Raw genomic sequence first — 23,463 nt, 5'->3', positions numbered from 1 at the left:
CTGAGGCCCCTGAAGACTTAGCAAGTTGCCTGAGAATAGTAGTGTTTAAACCTCAGCCTTCTGACTCCAGAGCTTTGAGACTCTTATGTCCACTCTTACATTCTACCTCCCAAATGTAGTCCTTGAAAGGCACCAGTAATGTGAAGATGCCTGCACTAAGGAAAATGTGACCATAACATTTAGAAGTGAAGGTTTTGAGAGAGTTATTACTAGTGAAATTTCCTTTTATGTTTACATAACTTGTGCATTGACCTTTAAGTTTGTTTTTATGTAATGTGACGGCCATAGGTTTCAGCACAATATGGTCCACAAGCAGTGCTTCTCCACCTTGACTACCCAGGTATCTTTAGCAGAGTGTGCCCTGAGGTGAGAAGGCATGGTCCACAGGCCCTTGGCATTTGCAAAAATCCTAATTCCCCTGCTTAATCTTTAGAGTATCTATGAAGTGGAAAGCCTGCTCTTTAATGTAGCTTTTCTGAACTTTTCCCCTGTCCAAATCTTCCATTAGAGTTAATGTTCTAGGACAGGATGTCAAACTCTCTTTCACCGGGGGCCACATCAGCCTCACGGTTGCCTTCAAAGGGCTGAAATAATTTTAGGACTGTATAAATGTAACTACTCCTTAACTGGTAGGAGTTGAAATTACACTTGGCCTTTTGAAGGCAACCACAAGGCTGATGTGGCCCCCGGTGAAAATGAGTCTGACACCCCAGCTCTAAGAGAAGAACCGCGTTTCGTTCTGGGCCTGTGTGTGCTGGCACATGGCTGACTGTCCCCAGAGAGCCATCACATTGCCGCTTAAATGCAGGAATTTGGGCTCTCGAGCCTCACAGATTTCCTTGCTGCTCATAATACCTGACCTATTCAATATACAGTTGCTACAGGTTCTTTTTATTTCAGTTTTTTATTTTCACAGAATTTCCAGATGAACATCTTAGCCACTTAAAGAATAATAAGAACATGAAAATAACTGGTCTGGTGTTTATCTCTATGGTTTCGAATTGTTAAGGCTCAAATTTAGGTGCTGATGAGTTGAAGTGTATTATCTGTATTTTATCTTATTTCAGATGTGATCCCCAAATGACCACATCTAAACTCCTGATTCTAACTTTGATTACAACAATTTATTTTTTATTATTATTTTTTTGCATCCTAGACTCCACCACAAGCAGGAATCCAGACTCAGCCTCAGATAGCAGCCACCGCCTTGTCCTCAGGCTTGGTCCAGACTGTACCTCAGAAACCAGACACGTTCACACCACATGTGCTCAGTCAGCCACAGCAAGTCAGAAAGGTTGGTGAATGCTAACGGGTGACAGACAGTGGCTGATTGGCACTCTCATCTGCTCAGCCACTCAGCATCTTCACAGGGCTTCATCTGGGGAAGCTCCCTTTGTTCTGTTCTATGAACTGTCTCCCATCCAGGAGCATCAAGTCAGATGTCATTTGGCTGCAGATTATCCAATTATTTGGGAAAGAGAAAGAGTTCTTGAGAGCTCCTTTGGAGGTTGTTAGCAGGGGAGCGCAGCTACTCGTATACCCCTGGGCAAAGACTGCCCCTCTCCCCCGGTTGGGAAGGTCATCCTCTTTCACTGAGTGTGCAGCTTCAGGAGGGATACACTTGGATTGGTGAGTGAGAAAGGGGACACCCGCCTAGCCAGCCAGATCAGCTGAATCGACCCTGGCGATCAACGGTGTGACAGATGTCGCATCCAGATCACCCTCACATCCCATTCTGCTTCTCCTGCATGTTGGGCCTTATGTACAGTTCACTTTCTTTCTCTGAGTGTCATTTTCCTCATCTTCAAAATTATGGTGTTGATCTAGGGTTCAGTGTCCTCTACACCAATTCCCACCCAAAAGTTAGCAAAATTCCCACTTACCCAGTAGGTGGAGCTATGTGTACATCTTGCCAGAAAAATACTAAGGCCTCAAAAATAGGTCTTATTATTGTAAACCTTGAGAATTAGTATCAGTCCCAGAGTTTTTGTCTCCTATGTGAAAGAACCTAGATAAGTAGGTGGACCTGTAGTTGTGCCCCAGGGTGGTGTGAGCTGTTTCGACTGAGACAACTCAAAGGACAGACGGAGGCAGCCTCTCACATCAGAACCGTGATGTTAATTAATGCACATCCTCTCTTTCAGACTCTCTGAGAAAAGGCAGGAGTTCTAGTTGCGTATCTCTTAGTTTGGGCCCAAAATAACATTTTAGTGTAGAATAAGCTTCGTGAATGTTCACACATTGAGACAGTTTTCTTTGTTTTAGGGTGAAAGGGAAAAACAGTATCTATACAAATAAGAGTTTATTCACAGAATCTCAAAATAATAGAATTAGGAATAATTACTTTCAGCTTAAAGGAAGAAAATTTTATCAAATATTAGTAAATTCTATTTTTCAAAAGAGGAATATACTTAACAGAACTCATCACCCAGAGAAGTTGTACTGTTTGGAGGGATATAAACACACACGTACTTTCATGTTTAAGAAATACTTATGTTTATTTACAATAAAAATATGGGATAAGTTTTTCTCCTTCAGGAAACTAGTGGCATGAAGTATTTGAAATATTTTTATGAGTAAACCAGTTCTGTGAAATTGTTACAATACCAATAGTCTGGCCATGCATTTGCAAAAGGTTCTAAAACCTTTGGCTCTTCACTGGAGCTAAACAGAACACTTTGTAGTTCCACAGAAAGAAATTCTCACCTCTGCCTGACAGAGCAGAACACCGTTTCTTAGAAGGGAACAGATTTTAAATGGAGCCTTGCAAAGATTTGAAGAAATTTTCAAGCAACTAGAAAATTGACTGTGGCCACAGCATGTGTAACCTTTCAGGTAGGATGGAAAGGGGTCAGGTAATAAGAAGGTTTACACACCAGCAAAAATTAGGCTTTTACCCTAAAGACAGAGCTCCATCAGGTGTGTGTGCTAAGATTATACTTCCGGTGGGCGGTTGACAGGCAGGGAGGTACAGTGAGCTCCCTAGGGCAGGATTCCAGTGACAAATAATAAGGACCTGGAGTAGGACACTGAGAACAGAGGCCCAAACCAAGAGGCATTTCCAAGAGGTGTGAGCTCTGAGGGAAAATAGGCTGATGGTTCCATTTACTAAAGTTTAAAAAAATACGAAGGCAAAACCAGGAATTACTTTTCCTTGGAGGCTGAGGATTGAGGGAAGAAAAGGGAAAGCTGAGTTTGGAATCTATGAAACTTGATATATCCCAAATACTTGTGTTTATAAAAGTGGCTCTGGCACTTGGATGCAAGGTTGTAAGAGAGAGGTGGGTTTGGGGATCATTAGATTCACTGTGAACACTAAAGCCAGATTAGGTGCAACCACTCTAGTGAGGAATATAAGAAATTGAGAGTCACTGGATCCAAGATGGTGGAGAGGAGTGAGTGGAGGTTACACTAACCTCTTCCCAGGACCAATCTGGAATTACAACTAACTTACAGAGAAATCATCCAGAATAACCAACTGAACATTGGCTGGAGAGAAGCCTTAAAACCACAGACGGACAAAAGAAACCACTTCACTGCAACTTGACTGGTAGGGAGTGCAGAGGAGACTCGAGAGGGCGGGTGGGGCTCCCACAGGTGGCAGCAGAAGTACCAGAGGGATATTTCAGTGGCCAGGGGAACTCCCAAACTCATTTTATTAGGCCAGCATTATCCTAAGTCCAGATAAAACCAGGTAAAGACACTATAAAGAAAGAAAATTATAGGCCAATATCTTTGATGAATATAGACACTAAAATCCTCAACAAAATATTAGCAAACCAAACAGCAATGCATCAAAAAGGTCATACACCATGATCAAGTGGGATTTATTCCGGGAATGCAAGGTGGTAGAACATTCACACATCAATAAATGTGATTCACCACGTAAACAAAATGAAGGATAAAAACAACATGATTATATCAAAAGAGAAGAAAAAGCTTATGATAAAATCCATCACCTATTTATGATAAAAACTCTCTGCAAAGTGGGAATAGAAGGAACATACCTAAACATAATAAAGGCCATATCTGACAATCCCACTGCCAGCATCATGTTCAGTGGGCAAAAACTACAAGCATTCCTCTTAAGATCGGGAACAAGATAGAGATGCCCACTTTCATCTCTCTTATTCAACACAGTAGTGGAAGTCCTAGCCACAGCAATCAAAACAAGAAGATGAAATAAAAGGCACCCAAATTGGAAAGGAAGAAGTAAAATTGTCTATTTGCAGATGACATGATACTGTACATAGAGAACCCCAAAGATTCCATGAAGAAACTTCTAGAACTGAAAAATGAATTCAGCAAAGTGACAGGATACAAAATTAATATCCAGAAATCACTTGCATTTTATATACCAATAACAAACTAACAGAAGTAAAATTAAGAAAACAATCCCATTCACAATTGCTTCAAAAAGAATAAAATACCTAGGAATAAACCTAACCAAGGTTGTAAAAGACCTGTACTCAGAAAAAGAAAGAAATTGAAGAAGGTACAAATAAGTGGAAGTACATACCATGTTCTTGGAGAGGAATAATTAACATTATTAAAATGTCCATACTATCCAAAGCAATCTATAGGTTCAGTGCAATTCCTATCAAGATTCCAATGACATATTTCACAGAACTAGAACAAATATTTCAAAAAAATATATGGAACTACAAAAGGCCCCACTTAGCAACAGTGATCCTCAGAAAGAACAAAGTTAGAGCTTATGCTACTTAAAAAAGTTATGCTACTTAATATCAAATTATACTATAAAGCCATAGTATTCAAAACAGCATGGTGCTGGCATAAAAACAGACACGTAGATCAATGGAACAGAATAGAAAGCCCAGAAATAAACCCACACCTTTATAGTTAATATTCAACAGGGGAAGCAAGACATATAATGGGCTAGAGATATTCTAGTCAATAAAAAGTGTTGGGAAATATGGACAGATACATGCAGGAAAAGGAAAATAAACCACATTCTTACACCCCACTCAAGAGTAAATTCAAAATGGATCAAAACTTAAATGTTAGACCAGAAACCATATAAATCCTAGAAGAAAATATAGGCAGCAAGATCTTGAACATTGCTCATAGAAATCTTTTATTGGATATATTTCCCCAGGCAAGGGAAACAAAAAATAAAGAAACAAAGGGAACTGCATCAAACTAAAAAGTTTTTGCACAGCAAAGGAAATCATCAACAAAAAAAAGACAACCCACAGAATAGGAGAAATATTTGCCAATACACCTGATAAGGGGTTAATACCCAAAATTTATAAAGTACTTACAAAACTCAACACCAAAAAAAAAAAAAACACAATTAAAAAATGGGCAAAGGACCTGAATAGACACTTCTCCAAAGAGTACATAAAAATAGCCAATAGACATATGAAAAGATACTCAGCATCACTAATCATCAGAGAAATGCAAATTAAAACCACAATGAGGTATCATCTCACATCAGTCAGAATGGCCATCATCCATAAATCAACAAACAACGGAAGTGCTGGTGAGGATGTGGAGAAAAGGGAATGCAGACTTGGGCAGCCACTATGGAAAGCTATATAGAAATACCTCAAAAATTTAAAAATGGATCTACTTTTTGACCCAGCAATCCCACTTGTGGGAATAGATCCAAGGGAACCCACAACACTGATTCAAAAGAATATAAACACCCCTATGTTTATTGCAGCATTATTTACAATCACCAAGATATGGAAGCAGCCTAAGTGTCCATCAGTAGATGAGTGGACAAAACAACTGTGGGGGAGTTACATGATGGAATACTACTCAGCCGTGAAAAAGAAGAAAATTTTACCCTTTGCAACAGCATGGATGGACCTAGAGAGTATTATGCTAAGTGAAATAAGCCAGTCAGAGAAAGACAAATACCATATGATATCACTCATGTGTGGAATCTAATAAACTGAACTAACAAGGAAAATAGAGACAGACTTATAGAGAACAGATGATAGCTAGTGGGAGTAAGGGGGAGATTGGGGTGGAGGGGTTGAGCAAAAAGGAAAAAGGACTTATGGACATACACAACAGTGTGGTGATTGCTGGGAGGCAAGGGGTATAAGGGGACTAAATGGTAATGGAAAAACAAGATTAAATTTATAAAAGAAGAAATTGAGATGTCATTTTCAAGGGAAATTATACTGAGCCAATACTGCCTTCCCACAAAGCACTGTCCACCCTGCCATCAAAGATAAACCATCGAGTAAAGGGACCACTGACACCTGAAAATCATGTGGCAAACCATACCTATGGGCCAAACCCAGCCCCACATTTTTGCAGATAAAGCTGTATTGGAACCCCACCCCACACATTTATTTATGTGTTGGCCGAGCTGCTTCTGTGCCAAAGTGGCAGAAGTAAGCAGTCACCCCAGAGGCAGCATGGCCCACAAACCCTAAACTTACACTGTGGACCTTTGCAGAAAAAGTTTGCTGACCCCTGTTTTAATTAAAACATGATTTTCTTTAGTAGGAACAGCAGAAGGATAAACTGATGGGGAAATATTTATTCATTACAGGCTTTCACCAGCTCAGCATCCAATACAGTCCTTTCGTATCAGAGACCACCCGCCCCAGCGGTCCAGCAGCCCTTCATTAACAAGACACCCAGCAGTGTTCTCCAGTCCAGAAGTGCACCCCTCCCATCCCTGCAAAACGGACCCAGCCCTCCCAGCAAGGTAATCCTGTGGTGACCGCAGCAGTGACATGCTTACTGGGTATACATCGTTCCAAAGCTTTAGGCTTGGAATGGCTGAAGGTCAGTATTCGTAGGAGAAATAGCTAAAAATACTGTGGTGACATTGTTAAGGGGCATCTGAGCTGTTATCACAGTGAAGACGGCCATCCCCACACAAGTGGCCCACCCGTGCTGACTCAGCTTCATAGGCTTAGGAGCTCCATGATTTGATTACTGTGTGAGGAACAGTGGAGCTGAGCCCAGTCAGGGTGTGAGGAAGCTTACTGCCCCAAGCTGACATGTGCTCCTGTGTTTGCCACAGCCAAGTTCACCCCCTGCAACCCAGCAGTTTGTCGTCCAGCACTCTCTGTTTGGGAGCCCAGTCCCCAAGACGAAAGACCCTCCCCGCTATGAGGAGGCCATCAAGCAGACACGCAGCACCCAGTCCTCTCTTCCAGAGGTAAGTGAGGCCAGTGGCTTCTGTTTCATCTGTCAATTTCAAGTCATCCTCAAATCAAATCTTTTCTAAAATGGACTTGCCTCAGTAGAAATACAGAGGTCATGGCTAGGAGCCTTATTTGCATTTTAAATGCTATTTAAAATCAAAATATCCTTTACTGTGAAGACTTCAACTTCCAAGCAGGTTTCAACAGCTGTGTAACCTACAATTTCTCAGAAATGAAGGGCCTCTCTTTCAACTTTTCCTTTGGGGCCAGTTGTTAGTGGGGTCATGTTAGGATAGAGGTGATTGTTACACAGGTCCCTCTTTTCCTTTTCCATTTTTTTCCTATAAGGTCCTCCTCTAAGGGGAATTGACAATTTGATAGTGACAGAAAATGAAGAAAAATGTAAGTCAGCTCTGACCATGTCTTTCAAGTTCTTGCAGGTTTAGAGACACAGCGACATGTCTGAGGTTTTGAAACAATCTGACTTCAGTCTTTTCCTGTGCTCCTAGAGAGCTTGTTACTCACCTTTCACTTTTAACATTTATGTTTTGCTCGTCTAGTCTCTTGAAAATCTTTGCATAACTTGCTTTCTAATTATAAAAAATGTGTGTTCAGAAAATTTGGAAATCCCAGGAGAGTATAAAATAGAAAAAAAAACACCAATGATCCTACCACTCAGAGTCCTTTTATTTATATTCTGTATATAATCCATTTTTATGTCCATAGAACTTTTTACATGTATCTGGAATCATACTACTTCATAATTCAATCTTTTACATAAGTGTTTATTGAATGGATGGGCTGTATACAGTACTCATTTTGTTGTAACATTTTTCTTATTCCCAAAATCCCCCCACAACCATCAGCTGGGAACCATCAGCTTGTTCTCTAGATCTGAGTCTGTTTCTGGGTCTTTTCTTCATTTATTTTGTTTTTTTAGATTCCGCATATAAGTGGGACCATACAGTAGTTGACTGCTGGACAGGGGCAGGGGGAGGAGAAGGACCTGCCTGCACAGAGCACACGTGATGCTAGGCCGAAAATCTCCGCGGGTTAGGAAGGGCGGTTCTCATTGTGCTGGTTCATTCACGTTGACATGCATTATTATATTAGAACATACTGATACGGAATGTACTGATCACACATTTTTATAACTTACAAATTGATCTCCACAAAACGGCAGTTTTGCAGCTTATTTTTATACATTAGAATTAAAGGACAAGAGTTATATGAAATCCACTGTTGGTAGGTGAAGGAAGTGGGAAAAATCACAGAAGAACACACACCTCTCTTGCATTGGTGGGTACAGCACGTAGAGGTGGTATGCGGGGAACAAGATGACAATGAGGGGTTCCATGGTCTCGTGCTCCAGTGCCGGTGGTTGCGCCTTTAGGAGGAGGAGAAGAAAACTACTCCGATATGTTATCCTGGATGCATAAACAATGGACAGAGCTCCCTTAAGGAAACGTTGATCTTTGCTGTAGCCTACGATGTGACTACCTGCTATGACCAGCCCAGTTAGGAATGTGCGATCAGACTGTCCTGTGTGGTTACTTTCAGTCTCTGAGTTTGCCAGGCTGTCATGTGATCAGTGTTTTAGTAGTATCTTTCTCTTTCAGCAGCTATGAACTTGGCTTCTGTGAGCTTCTGTCTCTTCATCTTTAAGACATGTAATATTGCCTACCACACAGGGTTGAGAATTAAATTGGATCATGTATTTTAAAACAGCTTGTACTGGGTCTAGCAATTTCAGTGACTCAGTAAATGGTAGCAGCTCTTGTTATGGTGATGATCATTATTATGGAGCAAATAAAAAATCCTCAAACTGAAATGGGTAGTGCTAGTACAAAGAAAAAAATATATGTACACACAGGGTAAAAAATTGGCCACCAAAAACTGACCAATATTGTTATGGCAAAGAGGCAGAATTTGGAGGGTGTGGGGGTCTGGATTTTCAGTTGCATTCTGACACTCTAGCAATTGCTTTCTTGGAAGGGTGGGAGCAAGGATAAGTCATTTTTGTCATATGTATAAATAGGGTTGGTCACAGCCACATCATTTGGCTACTGGTCCTGGGAAGTGTAAAGGGGATAAGAAATATGACAGCATTTTGATACATTACAAAATGTTGTATGTTGGAAGGTGATCATGCCTTTGACTCACTTGCTCACAGACTTACTCACTTTAAGTTCCTATGCTGGGGTAGCAGATCAAAAAGCACCAGGATATACAGGAGGAATTAAACTGACTAACTTCAGGGCAAAGGCTGGAGGGGCAGCTCTCTCCAGGGATGGAAACACGTACTGGCATAAAAACAGACACATAGATCAACAGGAATAGAGAACCCAGACATAATCCCATGCCTTTAAGGTCAATTAATCTATGACAATGGAAGCAAGAACATATAATAGGCTAAAGACATCTCTTCAATACATGGTGTTGGGAAAACAACAGAAATACCAAAAAATGAAATTAGAACACTTTCTTACATCATATACGAAAATTAACTCAAAATATAAGACCTGAAACCACAAAACTCCTAGAAGGAAACATAGGTAGTAAAATTTTCACAGCACTCTTAGTAATATTTCTTTGGATATGTCTCCTTGGGCAAGGGAAACAAAAGAAAAAATAAACAAATGGGACTGCATCAAACTAAAAGGTTTGCACAGCAAAGAAAACCATCAACAAAATGAAAAGACAGCCTGCCGAACAGGAGAAAGTATCTGCCAATGACCCATCTGATAAGGGGCTAGTGTCCTAAATATACAGGGTCTGGCACAAATAACACTCCTTTTTTATTGTAAAATCTTTTATTACAAAATCATAAGCATGTAATTCTGTAACATAACAATATCACATTCAAGCACACCATATGACACTTTAGGCAAAATGTTCAAATTGAAACTATAATTATTATACCTGTGTTATTACCCTACCAACCACACTCAAGCAGGCATTACTTCTGTTGGAGCCTCTATAAGGAACTCAAACATTTAACATCAAAAAGAAAAAATCTACTAAAAGAACCTAAGTAGGCATTTCTCCAAAGAGGACATACAGATGTCTAACACACATGTGAAAGGATGCTCAACATCACTAACCATCAGGGATATGCAAATGAAAACCACAATGAGGTATCACCTCACACCTGTCAGAATGGCTGTCATCAATAAATCAACATGTGATGGTGAGGATGTGGAGAAATAGGAACCCTCATGCACTGTTGGCAGGATTGCAAATTGTTGTAGCCACTGTGGAAAACAGTACAGAGGTTCCTGGAAAAATTAAAATGAGAACTAGCATATTGCCTAGCAATTCCAGTTTTTGAGTATTCAAAGGAATCCAAAACACTAATTCAAAAAGATATATGTACACCTATGTTCACTGCAGCATTATTTACAAAAGCCAAGATATGGAAGCAGCCCTAGTCATCAACAGACAATTGGACTAAAATGTCAAGATGGTGTAGTACATATATGCAATGAAATATTACTTGGCCATAATCAAGAATGAAATCTTATCATTTGCAAAAGTATGGATGGACCAAGAGCAGGGGTATCAAACTCATTTTCACCGGGAGCCACATCAGCCTTGCAGTTGCCTTCAAAGGGCTGAATATAATTTTAGGACTGTGTAAATGTGACTACTTGTTAACTAGGGGCAAGGAGCTGGCTCTGCCGCCGGGTAGAAACAAGGTGCCCGGCCGGATAAAAAAACGCGGAGGGCAGATTCGGCCTGTGGGCCTTGTGTTTGCCACCTGTGACCTAAAGGGTATTGGGCTAGGTAAAATAAATCAGAGAAAGGCAAATATTATATGATTTCACTTATATGTAGAATCTAAATAAATCAAACGTATAGATACAGAGAACAAATTGATGGTTACCAGATTAGAGGGGGATTGAAGGGATGGTCAAAAACGGAGAAGGCATTAAGAAGTACAGATTGCCAGATTAAAAACAGTCATAGAAATGTAAAGCATAGTATAGGGAATATAGTCAATAATATTGTAATAACTGTGTATGATGGCAGATGGGTAGTAGACTTATTGAGGTGATCACTTTGTAACTTATATAAATGTGTAATCACTGTGTTGTATACCTGAACTAATATAATACTATATGTCAACTGTAATAAAAAATAACTTAAAAAATAAAACATTAATAAGAAAAAAGATAGTAAATGTATGCAAATATAAATTTTTTTGAATAAAATGGAAATTCTAAAACTACAAAATATACTACCTGAAATGAAACAACTATAGATGATCTTAGCAGAATGAAGGTGGCAGAGGTTTTAAAAAAAACTGAACTTGAGGATAGATCTATAGCACTTACCCATCTGAATGGCAGAGAAAAAACTTTTTAAGGTTAAGAGAGCCTTAGAAACCTGTTATTTAAGATCAAATAATTTAACATGAATATAATGATCCCAGGAGAGGAGAGAAAAAAATGAGGCAGGTAAAATATTTTAAGAAATAATGGCTGAATTTTTTCACAAATATGATAAAAAACAAGTTTACATAAAGCTTTGAGATGTTCAGTGAGTACCAAGCAAGATAAATAGAAGGCCTCATCATATCATAGTCAAGTTATTGAAGCCAAAGTTAAAGAGCAAAACTTGAAAGCATCAAGAAAATAGCAAATTATACACACAAGGGAACAACTGTTTCATTTGTGGTCTACTTTTCATCAGAAACAGTGGAAGCCAGGAAGGAGTGGCAAAACATCCTTAAAGTTCTTCAAGTGGAAAAGGTGGGAAGAACTGTCAACCCAGAATTCTGTATCAAGTAAAAATATCTTTGAAGAATGTTAAGTGAACTAGAGATATTTTCTTATCAAGCAAACCTGCACTATAACAAATAACATTGTCCTGGTAGATTTATAAAATACATAGATATAATACTCAAAATTAATAAAGGATATGGGAAATAAATGGATTGTATGTTTACAGGGGTTTTATATTTTATATGCAGTGGTACAACATTAAGTAGCCTGACCCCATGGTTCCACTTCTGGGAATATGAGAAACCCAAAACTAATTTGAAAGAATATATGCACCTCTATGTTCATTGCAGCATTATTTATAACAGCCAAGATTTGAAAGCAGCCCAAGCATCCATCAGTAGATCAAGTAGATTTTAAAAGTTGTGGTACATTACACAATGGAATACTACTCAGTCATTAAAAAAAGAAGAAGGAAATCTTTTTACAACAGCATAGATGGACCTGGAGAGCTTATGCTAGGTGAAATAGGCCAGTCAGAGAAAGACAAATACCAAGTGATCTCACTCATGTGGAATCTAATGAGCAAAATAATTTAACAAAACAATAGCAACAGAAGCACAGATACATAGAACAGGCAGACAGCCATCAGGGGGTGGGGGTTGGTGGGATGGTTAAAAAAGGTGAAGGGATTAAGAAAAAAAACTCAGACACAAACGACAGTATGGTGATCACCAGAAGGAAAGGGGGGTGGGGGGAGGTACAAGAAGGTAAAGGGGGATAAACGATGGAAGGAGACTCGACTCAGGGTGCCAAACACACAGTACACAAATGATGTGTTATAGACTTGTGCTCCTGAAACCTATGATTTTATTAACCACTGTCACCCCAATAAATTCTATTTTTAAAGTTTTAAATAATTTAAAAAAATAAAATTAAGTAGCTATGAAAAATTAAGGATGTATATAAATGTTTTTAATCCTCAACCAAAGATACGTTTATTGATTTTAGCGGGTGGCAGGGGGAGAGAAATATCCATCAGTTGCTTCCCATACACATCCCAACCGGGGACTGAACCCACAACCCAAGTATGTGCCCTGACTGGGAATTGAACCCACAGTCTTTTGGTGTAAGGGACAACACTCAAACAACCTAAGCCACCCAGTCAGGGCAAGGATATATATCGTATAGCTATACAGGAATCTAAGAAGTACAGTTTGAGGGGGGGGGGGGGGAGACAAAGAATTCAAAAAAGGCAAAAATTTTTAGAAGGACAGGAAAGGAGGAACAAAACAGGATAGAAATAATACAATGGCAAGTATAAATTTTACAATACCAATGATTACATAAGGCACACTAGTTAACAATATAATTAAATTATAGATAATTAGAATGATTTTTAAAAAAACAAAACCAACTATATGCTCTGTGGTAGTTCTGCAGATTCTTTGATATTCTCTCCGGGGTTGGCCTTAGTGACCAGTTTTAGCTAACAGAACTGGCAGAAGTGGTGGTATGTGACTTCTGAAATGAAGTGATAAAAAGGCACACCCTTCCCGCCTTGCTCTCTCTCGGACTGCTGGCTGTGTGGAAAGCCAGCTGTCATGCCACATGGACAGTCCAGCAGCTCTCGGAGAGGCTGTGTGGACACCCCCGTCAACACTCAGCACCCACTTGCCAATCACATAGTGAGCCAAGCCTGGAGATGGCAGTAACCTAGCCAACATCTTGACTGTAACCTCATGAAAGATCCCAAACCAGAACTACCCACCTAAATCATTCCTAAATTTCTGACTTTCAGAAACTGAGATAATAATCACTTAGTGTTTTAAGCCACTAAGTGTTTTGGAAAATTTGTAATAGAGCAATAGATAACTAATGTGTGCATATACAAGAAACATACTTTATTTTTTTATTGATTTTATCAAGAGAGGAAGGAAAAAGAAACATCAGTTTGTTGTTCCACTCATTCATGCATTCACTGGTTGACTCTTTTATGTGCCCTGACCAGGGATCGAACCTTGGCCTATTGGGACGATGCTCTAAGCAACTGAGCTACCCTGCAAGGGCCTTACAAGAAACATACTTTAAATGTTGAAAGTAAATGGTTGGAAAAAGATATACCGTAAAAACAGTGAGCATAAGAAGTGCTGGAGCAGGCAAAGGATCTAAACAGACATCACCGAAGATACACAGATGGCAGATAAGCACGTGGAAAGATGCTCAGTGTCAAGGCATTAGGGAAATAAATGCACATTAACTTCACAGTGCCATAGCACTGCATACCTATTAGAGGTCTAAAAATAAAATGACCAACTGTACCAAATATTGGAGAAGGTAGAGCCACTGAAAACCTCATACATTACTGGTGAAAATGTATGATGGTGCAACTGCTTTTGGAAACAGTCATTTCTTAAAAAGTTACACACACACCTGCCCTATGATCCAGTCATTCCACTCCTCGGTATTTTACTCAAGAGAAAAAAAACATATGTCCATACAAAGACTTGTACACAATGTTCATAGCAACTTTATCTTCAATAGCCAAAATCTAGAAACAACACAAACTTCTGTTTCTTACAATAAAAAAAAACCTCAGTGATAAAAAGGAATGAACTATTCCTAAGGTATAACCTACAACATGGATATACCACAAAATCATATTGAATGAAAGAAGCCACCCCCACCAAAAAAATGAGTACATATATGAGTCCATTTACATAACACTAGAAAATGTAAACTAATCTATAATGAAAGAAATCAGCATTACCTAGGGATGATAGAAGAACTATCACAAAGGAGCACGAGGAAACTAGGAGCATTGGAATATTCATTATCTCTCCTTTGCTGGTAGTCTTACATGGTTATATACATATGTCAAAACTTTCCAAGCTGTCTGTTTCATATAGCTGCAGTTTACTGTATGTCGGGTTACTCTCAATAAAGCTGAATAATATAGCATGGTCACCTTTATACATACTTTATATTTTTACCAAAATGCACAAGTAAATTAAAACATTTTTAAAAGAAAATAGGAGAAGCCTCTCTAAATGTTGTCGGTGTACCATCTGGGACACTGCATAAATGGTTTAACCTCTCAGGGGACCTCAGCGTTTTCAGAATGATTGAATGACTGATTAGAACTAGATGTTGTGTGAGGTTTCTTGGAGCATACAGGTGCATGGCACACCTGGGTGTGTGGGAAGGAAAGCTGATCTGCACTCTCCTTGGTCACAGGTCTCCCACACGCACAGTCAGCAAATGGACGACCTCTTCGATGTCCTCATCAAGAGTGGAGGTAGGTCTCCATCTTCTAATTCTAACTGGATTTGCTACTTTAAACTCTGTTGGAGTTATCCACAGATATATATACCTGCTGAAAAAAGACAAACCATCTCAAAATAGCAACGTAGAACCAGATTCAAATTGCACACTGAAAACTTCAAAACTCATTCCATTTGTTTTATCAGTCACTGCAATGGGATAAAAATATTCCAGTTCATGGGTTAATTTTGTAACAACCAAATTACCAAGCTTGGGGTCTAGTAACTTTATTAATATTCAAAGGTGATTCTAAAACATGGTCTACATACAACTGAAAAATCTTAGATTTTACAATGTCTCATCTTAAAAAGGGGTAAGTGATATAAAACACACACCAAAAATATCCAGGATATTTCTCTGCCTCAGATTACATATCTTTAAAAATAAGTATAAAATCAGTACTTCAAAAATTCAAATGTTATTTTAGAATATGTTTAAGTATTCTTAAATTTCCTGGTAAAAGAAGTTTTATTCAAGTTTTTAAATGGTAATCAAAATTTCTCCTTTCATACCAGGTGCTGTCTGATTTTGATGTTAATGATCTTGTCACAGTGTTTGGCATGATACAGAAAACTCTTGATATTGGACTACAGATCTATGTGTGCAAATAGCAATTTTTTGCAAAGAATAATATTGGCCTTGCAAAATATTTTTAAATCATGATGTAGCTAAACTATGGAAATTAGAGAAACAGACATTCCATGCCTTGAACTTAAAATTTTAAAAATGCTTTTTGCCACATCTATTGAAAATACTTTGATTAAAAACAATAATTTTTACAACCTAAACCTGGAAGTTAAAATGTAACAAATTTATCAAACAATTGAGTTATTTTCTAAATATAAATATATTCATGGCAAAGTATCTAATGATTATATTTTTTATCTTACTGTAAGCCAGTGATTTTCAACCTTCTTCATCTCATTACACACATAAACTAATTACTAGAATTCTGCACCACACCAAAGACTATGTTTTTGCCAGTCTGACAAAAGAATAGATGCAGTTTTGATCCAGTCATAGCAGATGGCTGTTACTGAGTTGGCTGCCGTCATTTTATTTGACAGTCTCGGGGAAGAGAGTTCAATACCTCTGACTAATCAGAAACTGCATGTCTCAAAAACCCTTATGGCCCACCTGTTGAAAATTACTGTTGTACACTGATGCCAACAATGAGAACAGGGATTCAAATAGTTGATTATAAGACTAGTTATTTAGATTGCACCTTCAGCTTTCAAAACAATTCTAGAGGTGACTTGCAGATAATGGAAAGGAACGGGCCATCCTAAAACACATGGTATGCACAGCGAGCTGTTCACAAAGAGGAAACCAGGCGTCACTGTTTTCTCTCACCTATGTACGCACCTCAGTCATTGAGCTGTGAGAGTTGTGATTAAGTCAGTTTCTAATGTACCTGTAAAAAATGAAACCAAATCAGATATTCCTCAGAGTGACAAAGATACTTTTTAAAATATATGTAGCTGAGTGAACACTGGTATCTATAGCAGATAGTTCATGAATTTGCTACTTGATCTGGCAAGGAATAACATGATTAGTACTTCCTTAAGATATTTACCAAATCCTCAAATTTTATATAAACTCAAAAAATACAAAAAAAGTAAGAAATTGATCCACCTCATCTTAAATAAGGTCAGAAAAGCCATATGTTAGCTTTAATCAGAAAAGACATAAGATGGCATGTTATCTTTTCAGAACTGTACATAAAATGTATAATTGATTATTATACATTGTTCAATAATTATATCAATGATATAATCAATGATAATATACAATTATATCAATGATCATTGATAACACATAAATAACAGATCAACAAGAAAAAATCAAATCAGATCTGTCATGATCCCAAGGATGCACACTTCCACATTCATTTGAGGCTGGTTTGCTGCTGGGACAGCAGGTTCATGGTGCAGAGTAGGACGTAAGCCCTGTCTTAAGCCTAAAATATAACTGAGAATGGGACCAAATGATCCATTAATCTAAATAATCATCTCCTTCCTGGTGGGATATAATGGCCTTTAATGCTTAGTCTCACTAAAAATTCACATATCAGAATGTTATAAATGTAAATGTTTATTTAACTAAAATGATCTATCATCCTAAAGGTTATCAAGGACCAACAGCATTCTTTTCCTTTCTCTAAAATGGACTATAAATTAAGTCCCCACAAAATAGCAAAATAACTGTGTTAGTAATTAATAAAAATTTTAAATAGTAGTAAATCTTTACTCACTGATTACTTATGTTATTTTGCACAGAGATTTCCCTCCCTATAAAGGAAGAGCCTTCTCCCATTTCCAAAATGAGACCAGTGACAGCCAGCATCACCACAATGCCAGTCAACACAGTGGTGTCCCGGCCACCACCCCAGGTCCAAATGGCACCACCGGTATCCTTAGAACCTATGAGCAGTTTATCTGCCAGCTTAGAGAACCAACTAGAAGCTTTCTTGGATGGGACTTTACCTTCAGCCAATGACATTGCTCCACTACAAAGCAGCGGTGAAGACAGAGAGCCCTTCTCTCTGATCGAGGATCTCCAGAATGACCTGCTGAGTCACGCGGGCGTGCTGGACCATTCACACTCACCCATGGAGACTGCCGAGGCCCAGTTTGCCGCAAGCACTCCCTGTCTGTCACTTGACCTCTCTGACTCCAACTTGGACAACATGGAGTGGTTAGACATCACTATGCCTAATGCGTCGTCAGGACTCACTCCTCTCAGCGCCACTGCCCCCAGCATGTTCTCTGCTGACTTTCTGGATCCACAAGACCTGCCGTTGCCATGGGACTAACATCACAGGCTTCTCGTCTCAGAGTTCATGAGTTTTAAGATGATGAAGATGAGTCAAAGGTCAGTTTTTAGAGACAGGTCCATAGTTGCATCATTGCAAATGGATAGATGGTCACAGCCTGGAAACCAAGTATAAGAACATTTCATTGCATCCAGCAGTGAATGTGTGCAGTTTAATGCAGCACAGGGCCTTCTGAAAAATCTCTGGTCAAAGAAGACTCATCTGTTTCTTCAAACACCACTAAAGAAGGAAGAGTTCTTTAGATAAAAACAGAGAGTAATGTGCAGGATAACGACATGAGGCTTCTCTGGTAACCAACTACATTTAAACCGCTGTGGTCACTTTCAGGCCCTTAATAAAAAAGCATGCAGCTCCACTCAGAAAAGAATGCCGGTGTGAGGGAGGTGAGAGGTCACTGCATGTGTGTTTCTAGAAACAGCCCGCGCCCCGCCCAGGATGCCGCAGGGATCAAAGGCAGTGGACAGCGCCAGCTGAAGACTTAGTTCCATTCAGAACCAATGTAATTTTTTTTTGCGTTGTAGTTTATTTTGTGATTTTTGGAATCTTACTTCAGATTTCCAAATTTAAATTTAAATGGAAGTGTTTTCACCATAACCTGACAATGTATACAAAATACTGTCATAAATGATCCCCTGTAAAAAGTCCAAGTCTATTGATAACACTGAAAATCCTGTTAGCAACCCTCTGCACTGAGTAGATTGATTTACTGTATAAATTAGACATGTCTGTGTACACGCTACATTGGGACTTGTACAGCCTACTTTGGGGTGAGAAATTGGGTATCCGGTGGCCCTACTTGTTTTAATAACTCAAATATTTCTAGAGTACTTGAGCCAATGTATTTCTGTATTTTAAGAACTAACTTTCAGGTAACCAGACCCATCTCAAAGAACCAAGAAAAAGCTTTAAGTGTAAAATATCTTTCTGAGCTGGTGAGCTGCAAAGCGAAGGCAAGGTCTGTCGTTCCCAGGAAACTCCCACAACAGCTCCAGGCTAGCCTGTCGCCAGGTCAGCCTCTGGACTGCTGCTCCGGCCACCTCTCCTCCCGCTTATCCTGGTCCTCACTTCACAGGCTTGGCACTGGGAGTTGTACCTGAGCTCTCACTACATTGTCAAGCCGAAGACTGAAAAACTGGAGGTTTTATTAGTTTTTTATAGAGAGAGAAAGTTATCACATTTGTTGAGTAGTTTCTTAAGAATTTTCTGAAATGCCAATTGTCACAGGATTTCCAAAATGATTTTAGAATAGTTGTTGAAATACGTGACATGTATATAACTTTAAAAAAAAACACAAGTCTACCAAAAAGTAGGTTTTTATTAAATACTGTCAAGCTCTCCACTCCCCTGTGTAAGCCCGAGAGCCGGGTGACCTTTCTCCGGGTCACTGAGCAGGGACTGTCACACGGTGGCACGCAGAGGCAGCCTGACCCGCTATTTGAAAAGAATTTGTGAATCATTTCTGGGTTTGTGTTTTGCCTAAGAGCTGATCTTATTTCAAATTTTTATTTCAGTTTGTAAATTTCACTACGTGTAAGAAAAGTCCATTTTTCCAGAATTCAGTCGCCCAGAACACTGGAGCCCCCTGTTAACTGACACTTCCACCTTGAAAGCGCTTCTGAAGGGTTCCAGGCAGAGCCGGTGGTGCTCAGTGTGGTCTGTGGTGAGTAGATGAATCGTTCAGAAATGGGTGACCCAGCTCGAGGCGTCCAGATGCTGCCATGTGACCAAGCCCAGCATGTGCATCCTCAGTCATTCATTTCCTCTCCAGAGGGCCTGTCGCCCAGGGCAGGGCTAGTGACTTAGGCAGGTAATTTCTTAGAGCAGGTCTCAGCAGTGGATTTTTGTCTGCAACTAATCTGGTCCATACTTGGATTCTAGGCATCACCTTTTTCAGATTTAAGTGGCTTATTAAATTAGAACCAAGTATCAGTGGGACTATAGGAGGCAACTGAACAGCTAATGCTATTGACTGTCCATGAATTAACTTTCTATTTCCATCTTTTCAAATTGTGTACATAGATCATTTCCTAGCCCTCGGGTCCCCTTATCGTGTCTTTAAATAGAGTTTGAAACATGCCACTGGAAGGCTGCTCTCCAGAAACACACACTGCAGCGCAAAGAATGCCATCGCATCAGCCTGCTCACTTTTCATTATGTTGCTAATGTGTCCACCTTACATATGTGTTCAAACCTTTCTGTACCAGCATCTCCTTTACAAGGAAGGAAGGCAAGGAGTCTCGAGTTAGGAAGTCTACCAGCTGCCAATTCCCACCATTCCGCTGGGCCCTCCTGGCCTGGCCTGGCCTGAGCAGCAAGCTGGGTGTCTGCTGCTCTCCAGGGTCCCAGCTACACGTTCCAGGTTATTCCAGGTTAGAGTGAGGACACAGACCATGGGCAACGTGTGACGTGACCAAAGATGACACTCTGTAACCAAGGCTCCTCTGACCTAACTCAGTGTGCTTAAAGGTAAATGCGATGGGAAAGGTGTGTGTTTACTAGAGAGGATGGTTTTTACTGTTTGAGGTGAGTTTCACAGCCGTGGAAGCCCGGGTCAGAACAGCCGGCTGGGTTTTCAGTGCACATGTGTGTAGTTTAGAGGCGGCAGTGCTATGTATCATCTTGCAGAAGATCCTACTGCCAAGAAAACAATTCCTAGAAAACATATTATCTCACATGCAGTCTCATTTCCCTAAATATTCCTGAAACACAGTAGTATCAAGCTTACCTTTCTAGTGCACATAGGTATCAGGTCGTGTCGTTGGGGGTGGGAGGCACACAGTTACACCAAAGCTTCTACATAGTCTTTGGAAGTCTAAGGGTATGTGGTCATCTTGTACATTTCAGCAAAGCATGTACTAGACAACCTTGGGGACAGTGTTAGTGGTTCATGTTCTAGTGTTTTTCCTGAAATGTGCAATCTACTGTATAGTAATCGCCACATATTTGTACATAGGTGTATTCTGAATTAAGGGAATTTCTCGTTTAGACACTATTTGTGTTCGTTTTATATGAATATTTTTATAATACTAAAGAGATCTTATTTAAATTTCCTTTTTAAAAACTGCACAGTTCTGTGACCCGAGTAACTGACACTCCTGCCAGGGTAGATTAAGAGCAGGGCAGAGGCGGTTTAGCGCCCCCTCCGAACTGCCGCCTGCTGTGGGCAGGGTGGCGGTCACAGGATAGGGCCCCTGAGCTGTGCAGTCAGCAGACACTGAGAGCCATATCAGGAGCACTACTCATTTTGTCACCAAAGCTGACTCAGGCTTCCCTTACCCTCGACCCCAGATCATTCCAGGCCACATAGCTTTCTTCAGAGTCCTTGCAGAACTACCAGGCTGAATCCAGCCACACAGCTGACTAAGCAGCTGTCCCGTGCACACCACACGCTGTCCCCGTGGGCCATCTGGTGCAGACGTCTACCAGCAGAGCAGCACAGTCCCCTTTACCCCCACTCACAAATAACCCTCCGTTTTGCCGTCCATCGCTGCAAACATGAGTCCTGGCTATGGGCAATGGAGCAGAATAACAGACTGTCCATGGCCCTGGCACCACAAAATGAGCCCAAAATATCAAAAACCATCAACTGGAAGATCAGGCTTATCAAGGGACACAGCTTACAAGTGCAGGCATGTGTTTGGAGAGCATCCTCACTGCATTTCAGCTCATCTTTTAAGTGGCTTCCGTCAAAACTGGAAAATAATTCAGATGCAGTAATTCCTTGTCAGACTTTCAATACCTTGCTCAGTGACCTTTCCAGGCTGCGTTCTGATGTGAAATGACTGTCTGCATGGCAGTGCGTGTCTTCCCTGCTCGCCCCTTTTTTCAGTGTTTGAGGGAAACGCATCATTGCAAAGGGTTTCTACCAGAAATCTCATCTGAGGCCTATAATGCAAAAAGCTGCACATGTTTACAAAAGCGCTCTGACCCTCCACACAAACACATTGCTCTGTGAATCGTTATTGAAAAAATACCACAATCTTGTGACAACAGGATGGCAATCTCAGATCTACAAGGTGCTGTCTGGAATCAGATCAAACATGTCATTGGTGACAGTGACACCGCTGTCGTGTGTAACAGAGCTTTATGCCAACTGCTCAGACAAAGCTTTCACCAAGCTCGTAGGATCACTGAGGCTCATAGCGATTACCTCTCTACATTGTGCTGTAAGAACACTTGCTGATTTGGTAGGAGGAAGAAGCATTTAGGAAAGGGTTTAGTATCTACCAAAAGTACTTAACCTCAAGTAACCAGTAGTAATGCAAACTTGCTTTAAAGGAACCAAAGGCATTGCCAAGTATTTGCCAAAAAGAGGCACTTTTTATTTAAAATTTGAGACTAATGAGATCTCAAAAATCAGTCCCAAAAAGGTATTATCCATTTAAGGTTATAATTTTCACAAAGGTGTAGATATTTCTGTATTGTTTTCATGTAAAATAGTATAGATTTGTTCTGTTGGTTTAGGAATAGTACACACTTAGTAGTAGTACAAAATTTTTTCCTTTCTACGTACAAATTAGTTTTCTTGCTTGCAATAGAAGTGCAACATGATAGGTGTTTCTCTTCTTATTTTCATTGTCACGTTATGTCTTAGCATCTCACTTTATGAAAAAAAGGAGAAAGATACCAATCTACAGAGCCCTGCTTATTCAAGCACTCGTTTAAGAAACAAAAAAATTATGGCAATCGGGGGTCCATTCATGTATTGCCTTTATGTTGTTTTTTAAAAGGAAAACCGTGATGCCTTTGTATTTGCTGTTTGCACCCCTGAAATCAATTCCATATCATGTTTGAATGCCATACGTTTTGCACATGTACTGTACATAGGTAATGCATACTGTATTTTTATATGTGTGCACATTTATCATCAGATCTTTTGTACATAGTGGCAGTATTGTAGCGGACCGGAAAATGTTTGATATCTCAGCAATTTTGCATTTTTGTGTCTCAAATAAAAGGCATTTTGATGTACTTAATGATTGTTGCTGTGCAAAGAAAAGACCGCCTTGCAGGTGAGGACGGCCACTGTAGACCTGTGGGGGGATTTGGGAGGGGATGCCACCTTTAGAACACAGGGCACAGCAGACAGTCACCACACAAAACAAGTGGGCTTGTCAAGGAGGGTTTTGTAGATCACACATCAGGGGAACCCCCCTCCCCTCGGCCCAGGACCAGAGATGAAGAGTAGAAAAGGTACTAGCTGAACTTGAGCATGACAAGACTTATACCAAAATCACGCTCATTCTTCCACATAAGGAAACACTAAATGAAAGACGTAATAAATCTGTAGCTCCCCCCGGGGATCAATAACATACATACGTGCACAGTGAGACGATGCTGGGACATGGAGGGGACATTCCTGTCAGAGAAAGCAGCTTGGGTGAGGTCAAAGTTAACTAGTCTGCCAGGCTGCGGGCCAGATGCTGCAGTGTGGCTGCCG

At 40.0% G+C, this 23,463-nt stretch overlaps 1 protein-coding gene across 5 annotated transcripts in view; it reads left to right on the top strand.

Annotated features, from left to right (window-relative positions):
- Window positions 1–22,994, top strand: part of MRTFB (myocardin related transcription factor B) — a 202,685-nt gene extending 179,691 nt beyond the window's left edge. For all 5 annotated transcript variants that reach the window (XM_028529974.2, XM_036020917.1, XM_036020918.1 and 2 more), the window contains 5 exons: window positions 1,157–1,294; window positions 6,536–6,694; window positions 7,016–7,153; window positions 15,101–15,161; window positions 17,467–22,994. In XM_028529974.2, the coding sequence (XP_028385775.1) occupies window positions 1,157–1,294; window positions 6,536–6,694; window positions 7,016–7,153; window positions 15,101–15,161; window positions 17,467–18,002 (1,032 nt within the window). In that variant the 3' untranslated portion in view covers window positions 18,003–22,994. The remainder of the gene's footprint in view (window positions 1–1,156; window positions 1,295–6,535; window positions 6,695–7,015; window positions 7,154–15,100; window positions 15,162–17,466) is intronic.
- Window positions 22,995–23,463: the final 469 nt, after the last annotated feature.

Source organism: Phyllostomus discolor, chromosome 3 (genome assembly GCF_004126475.2).
Source record: "Phyllostomus discolor isolate MPI-MPIP mPhyDis1 chromosome 3, mPhyDis1.pri.v3, whole genome shotgun sequence".
Lineage (NCBI taxonomy): Eukaryota > Metazoa > Chordata > Mammalia > Chiroptera > Phyllostomidae > Phyllostomus > Phyllostomus discolor.
The sequence above is the reverse complement of the archived record's forward strand: the minus strand, read 5'-3'. Positions and strand labels throughout refer to the sequence as shown.